We start from the raw sequence: 13,010 nt of genomic DNA on the forward strand, positions 1-13,010 counted from the left end.
CAGAACAGCCACCACACTCATGAACGCTTGAGTCAGTTCAGGGGTGTCAGGCTGAACAAATGCGGACAGAGAGGAAAGCAAAGAGGTGACAGGTCCAAAGGGAAGAGAGACTTCAGGAAATAATTAAGCATTTTTTTTTTTTTTGAAAGACTGGTAGATCAATGGAGAGAAAAGCTACAGAGAGCCTGAAGTCATCGAGGATAGTGCAGGAAGAACTTGAGTCACGATCAGCGTGTTACCGAGTAAGCTGATGAGCCAGAGCTCCCACTTCAGAACTGGCTGGAGGTAAGCTAGCACGCATCCACGGACAACAAGATACCTGAGAAGCAAACAGTGCAATTCAGGTACTTTTGAATTTTCTAGAAACACAAAAAGGGCCAAGGATTTAGGAATATTTCATTATTCTAAACTTTGTAAGAGAGAAACAGGATTAAGAAATGTGAACTGGCAATTATATAGTTAAAATCTATTCTAGTAACCACTTGAGACAAACGTCTGTCTAAAAACAGGATGGATGTTTGTGTGCAGTAACATTACTTTGATTTTTTTTTAGGAGAGGCATGAAGGGGAATGACTCAGTCTTCTCAAGTCCCCACCCATCCTTTGGCACTGGCTACTAGTAGAGCACAGTATAAATTTTGTAGTAGGTAGAGGGTCCCTGAGCCACAGCCATCACTAGCTGCTCGCTCTCGTGTGTTCGGGCACCCGTGCCCAGTCTCACCCTGCTGCTGCTGCTTCAGTCTGAGCGTGTGTGTGTGCCTTCCAAGCACGCTCTGCTCAGGCATTTTTGCCTGGCTTCACTCAGGAAACTTGCCTCAGATTCCAGCCACGTTTTAGAGATGCTTTTAAGCTAGACGGTAATCTGGAAAAGGTTTGGAAGGCCTGATTTTTTTTTTTTTTAAAACTAAACTATCTTAAAGTTAGTTAGCAACTCTGGGAAAACATTTTCTCTGCCAAAAGAGCATGTGAAGCAGCTGTTGAGTACTTATGCAAACACCTGTGCATATTTTTAAGCTTACTAACAGTTGGAATAGCTTTCCCCCTCACCTCAGTATTATGCTAATACCTATTACTTATATTGAAGCCTTTGTTCATGAACTATGTTAATATTTTAAGAATTCTGTCAGTGAAAAATATTGAGGTATAACGATGACATGACTAAAATGACAATAGTTCTATGGTACTTCAAGTATTGAAGCATTAACAGTAGGATTTGCCTCCAAATCAGAGACCAGATTTACCAGGCACAAAATCACACCACTTTTCTGAGACTTCTCTCTTGCTTCTCCCAAAATCTTCATTTTCTTCATAAACAGGCCACAGAGTCGCTGGTGCTGTCAGTGGCTTCTGGAGGTCACCTAGGCCAACCCCACCTGCTCAAAGCAGGGTCGGTTTGAGCAGGTTGCTCAGGAACATGCCTAGGTGAGTTCTGAGTGTCTCCAAGGATGGAGACTCATCCACCTCTCTGGGCAACCAGCTCCAAATGCACTAAACCCTTCTGGATACTCACAACGATAACTTTAGAAATACAAGCTTACTTTACTAACATAGCTAACGCACAGATGTCTATGCAAATCTGCCCCAAGCTAAAATTATTCAGAAGTCTGAATACCACCACCACTTCAGAACAGGGTGTTAATTGAAATGTCTGGAGAGCAGTCAACCTTCAATATCAGTCAATCAGCTATTCATCTGTGCAAATCCCAGACAAGGGCTATTTACAATGAAAAGTGTTCTGTACTGTGATTTGGTGGATTTCAGAGACAGTGACTATTATGGAAGAGCCATGACCTGGACTGTAGCAGGCAGTTTATTCAGGCTCAAAGGCCCTGGGGAAGCCAGAAGCTGTATAGCTGTATTCAGAAAGTTTGAAATCTCTTGTGAATCCTGTATCGCTTATCAAGTCATCCTGAAGAAGCTGATTTTGTGAAGAGGGCCCAGGCGATGCTCCTCTTCCTCTGCTCTCCCTCTCCATTCCCATTATTCCACGCACACAAAATCTAACCTCTGTCCCACACCGTACCTCCTCAGCTTGGGGATCGCCATGCTCACATCTCATGCCTCCACTGGTTTCCAGGCTTCGAAGAGCTCACTGAAGATCACCAAGCCCAAGGAAGAAGGAATAGCCATTTCATCATTCTCATGACAGAGGTAGCCCTGAAAGAAAAATTGCTCTCTCCTTCATAAGCAGCGTTTTTAACACACAGCTGTAATATCATGGGAAACAAGAACAGTGGGTCCTGCACAGCTGGTGACTCAACAGGATTTCTAGCACTGGTGAAGGCCAACAGCGACAACCCTCCTAAACTAATTTGTTCCACCATGTTGGTTTCAACATAGTTTCAACAACTGTTAAAATTATTGAACTGTATTACTCATGTGATTGTTAGGACAAGAGAGCAAAGCAAGAGTTGTTTAGAGCTTCAGGGTTTGGCTCCCCCCCTCCCCTTGGAAAGAGTTGCCCAATGATGTACTTGGAGGGTTCCTCCCATTATCTAACTTAGAGACAGTCTATATACAAATAGGCAAGGGACAAACGAAAATTTAGGTAAAGCTGTATCAGACTCAGAAACCAATTCTTTGGATTGGTCAGCCTGTGGCCGATACCCACGTAACAGAGAAAACTTCTCAGCATTACCATATTTCAGAGAGATGCAATATTTCGTACTCTTTTGGCCCTTACAATACAACTTTTAAGTACTACTTATAACGGGCATTCAGTAATCAGCAGCTATAGTCACCAGATGCACACACAGCCTATAAAAGCTCTATATGCTGGCAGAGGAAGCTGAAGAAGACTTCAGACAGCATAAAAGGAGCAAATTATGGAAAAAAAAAAACCATAGGCAAGATCAAGTCACTGTAACACTCCCCTCACAGGCAATATAAAGCCACAGCAGAAAAGCACCTAAGCACATTGGCAGGTACGAAGGGTCAGTGATAGCTGCTGACAGCAATGATGTTTTCACAACCCCCTTTTACTTCAGAATTAGCGATAATAGTCTCATATCCTCAGTTTGAAAGCAAGAGTTCACTTCGCTACTTGCTGTTTACATGGGATACAAAATGGCAAGTTACCAACACTGGGGGTAGGAGGTCTTTAATACACGTAAATGGATTTATTTTCTACAAATGTAGTAGTGGAAGGAGAGAGCTCGTCCAGGTATGAGGTTGCGATATTGGAGTAGGGGAGATTAGCCCCTAATATTCAAGGCCAGTTTTGCACGCAACAGGAAGTTTAGTCACCGTAACGGGCTTTCTTACAGCTGACTGTAGCACTGCCTGGAGAAACAGACTTGATCAATCCATACTGGATCTATGCTTAAAAGGATAATTCCTTCTCTTTCAAACATTTATCGTTGATCCCAATTTATATGGTTCCACCATCACAACCCCCCCCAGTAGCTTCCATTGTTGGCAAGCTCATTAACATCTGCACGTTGTCCTGCAACATGAAACCTGTCTTGCCCTGTGAAATCTGAACTATCTCTTTGCAAGTTTGCTCATTATCATGGAAAGCAGCTAAATCTTTCTGTAAAGACTCCATTTTTCGACAGCAGGTCATACCGCAACAGCGTTCACTGAGGAGCTGGCTCACTACCTACCACATAGGCCTGGATAGGAACTAAAAAGAGCTTTCCTGGTCCTGGTTTTTTTTTTTTTCCCTCTCCACCCTTCCTCCCACCAAACACTGAGCTATTTGGTCAACTTCCCCTACCCCTATACGTATTATGTACGGATGCAGAAGAGTTTTTTATTGGTGGTTAAAAAAAAAAAAAAATAAGGACAGTGAATGCCCAACATGAAATAATTGTTCCTGTGCATTACTTTGAACTGACAGAAATAACCATATATTGCTAAAACACCGGATATAATTTGGTGGGTACTGAGATATGCCTGGAGTCTGCCAAATCACCACTTAGCTGAAATCACAATTCATCTGAGAGGCTTATTCTGTCATTGAAAGTTATTATCTTCTCAAGTATTCCCAAAATTCTCAAGTCAGGGCATGGATATCTAGAGCTACATGCTTCTTGAAGGACTGACTTACCTCTTTCATTTCCTTTCAGGTAAAAACAAATATTGCTAGTCATTCACATTATGCAGGACTCAAAGCATAATTTCGTCGGATCCCATCGTGTGTGCGCACACACTCTCCAACCTCACGTTAAAGGTATGAAATGTAGGATTATTCTTTAATCTCATCCATTTACTTGTTATGTCTTTTTCCAAGCTATTAAATTACATTGCATAGCTCAGTGCTCCCAAACGGTGGAAGTGATGATATAACCCTACAGACTGAAGTCGTTCAGTTCTGGTACAGGAGCACATAGTGCTCCATGACAGTGAGCCAAAAGGTTCAAGGAACAGGGATACGGGGGGGGAAAGGGGGGGGGGGAAGGAAGGGGGGGTGGGGGACGAACAACAACTAAAATAAAATAGGGAAAAAAACCCAGAGCCCCATACCTATCCTTTTTGTCTTGTTCAAAACAAGATTTGTTTTGATTGTGCATTATCCATGACATTAAGGTGGATTTGTCCAAGATCTAACACTAGGGTTTTATGAAACCATGTTTAATGCTGAGTCACTTTCTTGTATGTTGGTCTTCACGTAGTCCTGTAATATTCTTTAGTAACTCCTCGACCTTGTTAGTCACTTAATTCATTTGCCTATTCCCTTTCTCTGGTAGAGCTGCATTTTCAAATCATCAGTTAAAAGCTCAAGCATCAACAGTTAATAGCCCGTGTAATGATTACACCCGGCAATAACAAAAATCTTCGAGTTAGAAACTGATCAGATGAACAGTGATAATTCCTTTATCGGTCGTAACCAATAAGAAAACATTTGCAAAAGGTAGAGGCAAACATAATGCAATTCAGAATAATCCATCCTAAAACCTGACCACTGAGTATTTATAGTCTCACAGGCTTCTGCGTGTTCACATCTTCATTTTTCTTCACGGACCGATTAGTTTTCCCTCCTTTTCTGCTGTATGTCTTATTCTTTAACTTGCACAAAGCTTCGAATTATATTCAGAGATAAACATCTTTGTGGTGGGGTTGAGTGGGAACTCAAATAAACATGATTTATATGAAGGAATCTTGACCTCTGTAGCACGATGTCAAGGACAAGTACTGCTGTAGGTACAAAGCAAGCTGGTACAGGCACATTTCTCATGATGAAAGATGCTGGAGCTTGAAGCTAATACAGCGTTTGGTTGTTCAGTCTTAAAATCATAAAATGATCCGATTAACATTTTGTTTAACCAGGAAGTGGAATACTATGGCAAAATGATTACCCGTATTTACATCTTTTTATTCTGTTCTTGAGCTGCAACATTTAATTTCATACGCACTGTTCTGAGTAATCCCGACACAGAATGGAAAAACATGTCAGTCGTTTCATTTGAAGGTAATTTTAATCAGGTAATTACAGGAAAAAAAAACATTTAAACAATTTTTATGGTGTTATCTGCTATGTCAACTTACAAGGATATGATGTAACAAACTAGTTACTAACTTAAATGTATATTTACATTATATACTCGAAGTACCAAGCTATATTCATATTCATAAAGGAAACGCCTATGGGATGAGTTAACTAAATTATACATCATTTAGTAGAAAGAAATAGCAGTTGAGGTTTAATGGAAACAATATACACATGAGGCACTTTGAGGTCATTAGGGTGGAAAGCAAATGGCACCAAGCGAAAGAAGGAAAACTATGCACAGGTTATGCTGCAGCTTTGAACATGAAGGCTGCTTCTTCACCAAATACTTTTCATTTCTTGAACGAACCACAGCTTTTGCAACGGAGAAAGAGAAGCTTTCAGGGAAAACAAGCAAACCAATGAACCCAAACAATGCCCCCAACCCCTCCTTGTATTTTATCAGTGCACCGAAGGAAATGGAAGTTTTATCCACCCAGCTGCTGGACTTAACAGTACCACATAAGGCACCTTTTTAAAGGTATTGTTTTGTTGCCAGCCACCACCCTTGATCTTCATTTTATCAATATGAACGTATCACTGTACTGGCTGCATACTGTGCCATCAGCTCTGAAAAGACTTAAAGTCTAATTTAAACCTGTGCATTATTTACACGGGAGTTCAACATTATCCTCCAGGTACACGAGAACAGATCACTCTGAAGAGAACACATCTGAAACAGGAATGTTGTATTCCAACATGCAAGACAAACATTCTTCAAAACACATTTGTCTCTCTACAGGAAACTGCATTGGTTAAGACGGTTTGGAATGTCCCTTACAGAAGCTCTGGAAAGGCAGCTGAGCTTTGTGCCGTCACTTGCTGCTGTTTGCTGAACAGTTACCAGAGTAATTGTAGATTATCATCAGAATATTGCTTTAAACTTGCACACAGCTGTAGGTATACCCTTCACACCTACTGAAATGCATGTGCAAGCGCACAGACCCCCCCTGTGCGTACTCAAAACTTGACTCGTATCACCAACCGAAAGGCCAGATGCCCTCTGCACGAACATCAAAACTCCACCACTTTGCTGTGGGAAAGAACTTCAGGGGAGAAGAAAAAGAATCTTTCTTTTGAACCCAGTGACAGAATCAAAAGAATTTAAATTTCATTCCTGGATTTGATGCTCTCATGTAACGGGCCATCGTAACTATTTTAAACCTAACAAAATATATGGTTGAAGCATTTTTACCTTCAGTCAATATTCATAGTGAAACTTAAGAAGCACAGCGAGACAGAGAATCACAGTAAGTGTCCAAATGACCTTTTTGTAAATTCGTAACTGAAGCGTAACATCTTTCTGTAGCTTTAGTAGTGCACCAATAGCCAGCTACATTCCTACGTGATCAAAGATTGCGCCTGAACACAGCTGAATGTTTTTCCCCCACTAGATGGTGCACGAGTGCTGCTACCATTTAACTTCCTCCCCCACTTTCAAGGGGAAATACTTAATTTTCATGGTAACTGAGGCTTTCAACAAGCAAGGGACTTAACATTCAGCAATGGTTTCCCAAGGCTCGGGTCTCCCCTCCAAGCAACACAAAGCTCTGCCACTACATGCCTGAGAAACTACAGTTCCGACGCTGAGGGCGAGGGGAGGAGTAAGGATTGGGAAAGAAATCCCTCTTTTCCCAAATGCTTAAGAAAGCATTTCAGAAGAGACAGAATGTTACGTGCCGTCAAAACCAAAAGATGCATGAAGGTAACAACCCGTTCTGGAAGGGGTTTGCTGTACGTCCGCCTTCCACTGCTCATCTCCTGACGGCGACGGTGGGTAAGATCCCTAACAGCAGAAGTAAACGTGCATCCTACTAAACCCAACCCCTACATAACCACGCGTCCTTCCAGTTCTCCAACCGGGCGTGCAGGCCGACGCTTCCAGCAGCAGAAAAAGCGACCGTCCGTCAGTTCGGTAACCCTTTTCAGATGGATTAAGTCTTCAAAGAGGAAAGCAAAAGGTGAAAACATTTTAGCAGCAAAGTGGTTAAATGCAAGGTAAAAACATTAATGCACATATTCAATAAAATATTAAAGCATATATGTTTCATATAAAATAGAGTACAGGACCAGGAGTTTCACTATATATTGTATAGTGCTCAGAGGAAACTGTTAAACTAATTTCTTTCTGAAGTATATACACAATAGGATTCTACAGCATTTTCCTATACAGCCAGCAAGTTCTTTTCTTAGGTTGTTCATACCTCTCTTCACCTTCAATTAGGAACCTAGCACTTACAAGTATTAAATTCTTCTCATTCACTAGAAAAACATCACAATTTTTTTTTTTAGTCAAAGTCGGTTTTAAATTTAACAGTCTATTCTAGGCAACCAAGATTAGCTGAAAGTGTGTGAAGCATGAAAAAATCAACCAGAGCAGCAGCTTTCAAATATATAAACAGTAAAACCCAAGACCGCTGCTACAGTGTCATATTCTTGGACGTAATTAATCCAATCAACTCCTACTACAAAACTAGAAGCTCTTCCGTAACTTCTGCAGTTATCAATATAGCTGTCTTCTTTTCAATGTGAAATAATACTTTGAGATGATCTATGTACACAAGGTGGTCAATTCAAGCTGTAATATAAATATAAATGTTTTCTTTTAAAAAGTATTTTACAGAGGGATAATGTTATATACATTTGCTCATTTTACTTTTAGGCTACAAAGGAAAGTTAAGGGCCCTGATACATGCAGAAAGAAGAATTACACAAATTATACTGAGGAAATGCATAGGAAGTGAGAAAAGTCAGTCATGTGCATCTTTTAAGGTCAATTTGGTTTGTTTAATAACAAGGGTGTACTGAGGACAGCCTGTCCCGCTCCAGCCAGGGTATCAAACAGGCACCTTCGCTATTGAATTATGACTGATTTTAGTGTTTTACGCATCTTTAATGAGAAGTAAATGCTTCTTACTTCATGACAGAGCAAAGCCTGTAACGTTTTAACAAACTTTTGTATGGGTTAATCTGTTAATTCTCATTTGAAAGTGAAACACTTAGTAAGTACCAAGTCAGAACGAATCTCATACACAACATACCACCCTGCACACACGTACGTACACACACTTGCTCGCCCTCTCATGCCCTCCCTCCCCCATCCTCCCTCCAAATTTCCTCAATTAAGAAGTTCACTCCAATTTTGCCTGGGCTGTAATTTATTTCTCAAACTAAGTCTTCTGGTGTTGTTTTTGAACAAGACACACAGTACTTTTGTTCTTGCCCATTCAAGTAAGAGAAAGTTGCAGTTCAAAATAATGAAAACGATTTCACTTTTGTTATTAATCTTTTGTTTTAATCATAGTACTTGATAAACAGCTGAACAGGATCCTAGTTTAACAGAAGGATAAACAAGAACACTGATGACAATTTGTTACAACTGCCTTAATGTACCTTTCGCTTAATGAACATCTGAATATGCAATGAAGTAATTTTGGAGGACACCCCAAAAGAAAACAACTTGCTGGTTGAGCAACAGAAACAACTTCCTTTTTTGCTGTCATGTTGAAATCAAAGTAATTTATATATAAAAATAAATGTTATGTTCTAACAAGAACATTTTAGACAATTACATCTGTGCTTAACAAAAAAATATTGGTCACTCAAGACTAAAATAATTAATATTTTAAAGGATTTTAGATTATCAGAATGTATGGATACAACTCAACACAAACTGTAGCTGAAGGGAAACAGGACTGAAAATACCAATTTGTCCATCTGGAATAAAAATGCGACTAAATTAACTAATTAAATATTTAAAATACTACCATGGAATGTCACAGTAGATATGGTCCATACCTACTATATCAGAGGGAAGGAAAGTTTAACACGTAATAATTCGTACCTTACACATTTAGTTAAATATAAACATTTGTTATTTATACATAAAGTTGCTTCCAAAAAACTATTAATAAGTGATTTAGTTGCACTTAAAATCAGTTTCATTTCTCATTTGCCGAGTATTAACTTTTCTTAATCTTAAATCAACTGTCACTAGTGCACTTTTAGTTAAAATTTCCCCTCAGGTAAGTTTTAATCCTTTTAAAAGAGCCCCCTCACCTAAACCATGAATGTACAAAGTGGCAAAAGTTAATCCCTTTTAGTATAATCATAGTTTATATACTCATTTTATAGCCAATAATAAGAATAGGCTTTCCTTTGCAAAATCTCCTTCACGACTTGCAACAAACGCCACGCGCTCAAAGGAAATAGTTAGGCATGGCTAGCACTTGTAAAATGCCAAGGTCTGACAAGTCCTGTTGCTTCCTCCACATCAAGCATCTCTTACACGAAAGAAGATTCCCTTCAGCTTGCCAAAAAGCTTCCACAAATCCAAGTTAGATGCTTCCTGGAAACAAAGATTTTTCAGCTCTGTTTGGCACAAGGCTGATTCATCCCGCAGCTTTATGCTTTCCTCCACAGCACCCACACACCTCACCACAGTGATGGCATGCTCTCAAGGGGAGGTAGCAGCACATACACGGAGCAATGAACGAGAGCGCCACCAGTGCTAACCAGCGTAAGCAGAACTTGTCATCACTAGTGTCACACGAGCAAGGATCAGAGAAATCTCCTTCAGAGTCTGACATGCAGTGATACAGCATGCTCTCTGCGCAAAGCATGCAACTAACTTGGTAGATACATCTCTTAATAGGATCTGGCGCATCTTGACATTTTCCTCTGCCGTTATCTTCATGATTAAACCTTTCCTGGCAGTATATACAGCGGGAACGCTCACCATCCTCTTTTCTTCTTTTCGAGTTTTTAAATTTTGATGAGGAAGGCTGAGTTTTAAATACCACAGAACTCTTTGAGTCTTTCACGGAATTCAACTTAGTTCCATCCCCACATGGGTATAAATAGTCAGATTTTTTACTGTCTGATTTAGAAAATGGCATATTTGAGTCTGCATCATCCCTCTCCAAGTCGTTCTTCCACATGTCAGGATGCCTGTAGTCTGCATAACGACGTATCAAAATGTCTCGAGGGTTTATTCTAACAATTTCATCTTCATCCTGAAAACTGACGTGTCTGATTGACTTCAGTGGGACCTGAGATGGCAAAGCAAGAGAAGTTTACTACAGTGAAGCCCCAAATGTATGTCCACCTACAATGTAAAACTTCGATTAGAAAAATCAAAAAACAGATTATTTTTTTTTTTTCCTCGCTGCTTGAAGATAAAAATTTAAGCTGATTTTCTTACTAGTACGATTTACAGACTGCCCCACAATGCTCCTTTTGCATGATAGTAGGGCCATGAGCTTCAGTATTCTTTCCTGACTTTTTATTATCTCAGAAGAGCTTTGGGTATTTCGGTATCCACATAGAACTCGATACTGTTCTTGGAATTATGTTCAAGATTCAGGTTTTAACATCTTACAGTGACAACTAATTCCACAGATCAATCACACCTCACGTGAATTTGCTGATTTCATGTCAGTGATGACCCACCGCTTCAGGATTACCTCTCTGATATGTTCGCTCCGAGTTACTCGTGTTACCTAGCAGAAGCTTTCCTTTATTCCTGCTCTAAGTTTTCAAACTCCCTCCACTTTCACAACAAGAGTATTGAATACTGGTTACTTATTCTCAAAGCTGTATTCCAGGTAAGGATTTTGCCATATGAAGAATAATATTCAGTAGCGTGATCAATCAGTAACAGTGGCTTCTAAATGCGTCTCCCCATAGCTAGTATACAGTACTTAAAATGATTAGCTTAGGACACTGGCAAGCAAACACCTAAGTACTTTTTAAGTTCTCAGCTTGTAATGAACTACCCATAATTCAAGACCTTTTACCTCAAAAGGCAAGAAAGAAGGAACGTGCTAAACACACAAAAACCAACCGCGAAGAGGTAAGATAGAGTTCTTGTTTATTCTGCTGTGCGATGAAAGGGCATGGGGGCACGAAAGAGCTGTTGAAGGTGGCAAATTTGAATCATCCGAATCGAAATACTGCAGACACTAGATGTAAGCGTAGGATAGTGGACTGCCACTAAATGTTAACGGAGATGACATTACAAGTGACCTTCAATAAAAAGGTGCAAATAATGACAGGATACAAATTTAACACACGTGCATGGAAGGAGCTCCCCAAAACAGCAGACAGTGCAGCAAAAAAGCTCAAGTCTCAGTATGCCCCAGCATTCCTGCCTTACAGACAGGGATACACTGTAGGGCTGTTATAATCGGAGCCAGAATATAAGCGAGCTTCAAGTCAAATTCTGCCTTCTTCTGTCAAGTGCAGAGCCTGCAAACCATCTCACAGAAAAGACTGGGGGGAAAAAAAAAAATCTCACTCCCTAACCTTACAAATTCTTCCGAGTCATTAATTATTTGGGAATGCATCTTTGGCATCAGCATTGTTGATTTGAGAGCGGTTACCTTATTAGTACTGATCAGATTAATGAGAATTCATGTGTCACCATTCCATAGTCTAGGAAAACAGCTGAACTACATATTGCACACCTCTTGCAGTGTGTAACAACAAACTACTGAGGATGATGTTTTAAGTTAACACACTTCTATTTCACTTATGCTCCTACTACACTGAAGTCTGCATGCCCTGGTTTTGGGGTAGGAGGCAGAGGAGGGAAGCGGGAAGGCAGCTGGGAAAGAGGAAGGAATAGCTTCTTAAAATATGCCAGCTTCTGGCTGTGTAAGAATATCTGTAGCCTGCTCTAACCATCACTTCCCTGCTTGATAATCCTTGTGTGATATATTTTAAGTACGGAACTGTAATCAGAGTTGCTTTGCCCTGGGAGTTTCAACTGGGGTATGCTAACAAGAATTATTTTTTTTTCTTAGCTCCAAGCCATGTAGTTGGACTTCCACAAGGTCTCGAGGATACAGGGTGAAGAATGGCTATATCCTATTCAGCTAACATCACTGCTTTTTCCATACTTCCCCAGGCTCCGATGCAAGCAATCAGGCTTCCCTTTTGCTTATAAAAACAGAGTGCTTCTCAACTCTATTCTGCTTTCAAACAACAGAAAGAGCCTATTGTTTTAGCATCAATAACTAGCTATGGCTAATTGGCTTTTTTCAACAGTTAACAGCATAAATTTTTTTAAGGGAAAAAGCATCAAAAGTGTCATTACAATTCAGTATGTTACAGGCATAAAGGATCTTTACACCACTGTCCACACAGAATATTATGCATGCATTTAAGACATTAAATAAAAACCATTGTTTAAAAGAAAAAAAAAACCCACCCAAAACCTCAAACCAAAAAAGCCACCCGCAAACTCCCATTCCTGAGACAGCTAATAGCCATTAAAGATCACTACAAATACTAACAACTGTAAAATCTGACCTCTCCTCAGTCTCTGAAGGCTTTTTATTTCTTTGAGCAGAACGCACCACATACATAGAACTAATTTCTTTTTTCCAAGTCCCCAGCCAAACACCTACTACAATGCTTACAGCCTGGCATGTTACAGACAAGGCAGCACTACGTTCTTTATGCAACCGCTATTAAGAAATCATTTTTTAAGAAAACAAGTGGGAAATGCAGAAAA

At 40.0% G+C, this 13,010-nt stretch overlaps 1 protein-coding gene across 2 annotated transcripts in view; it reads right to left on the reverse strand.

Moving 5' to 3' along the window:
- Positions 1 to 5,401: 5,401 nt before the first annotated feature.
- The window catches only part of SPRED1 (sprouty related EVH1 domain containing 1), a 62,990-nt gene continuing 55,381 nt past the window's right edge, over positions 5,402 to 13,010 (reverse strand). For both annotated transcript variants that reach the window (XM_075103225.1, XM_075103226.1), the window contains exon 6: positions 5,402 to 10,542. In XM_075103225.1, coding sequence (XP_074959326.1) covers positions 9,883 to 10,542 — 660 coding nt within the window. In that variant the 3' untranslated portion in view covers positions 5,402 to 9,882. The remainder of the gene's footprint in view (positions 10,543 to 13,010) is intronic.

This window comes from Phalacrocorax aristotelis, chromosome 9 (genome assembly GCF_949628215.1).
Source record: "Phalacrocorax aristotelis chromosome 9, bGulAri2.1, whole genome shotgun sequence".
In the NCBI taxonomy this organism is placed as follows: Eukaryota; Metazoa; Chordata; class Aves; order Suliformes; family Phalacrocoracidae; genus Phalacrocorax; species Phalacrocorax aristotelis.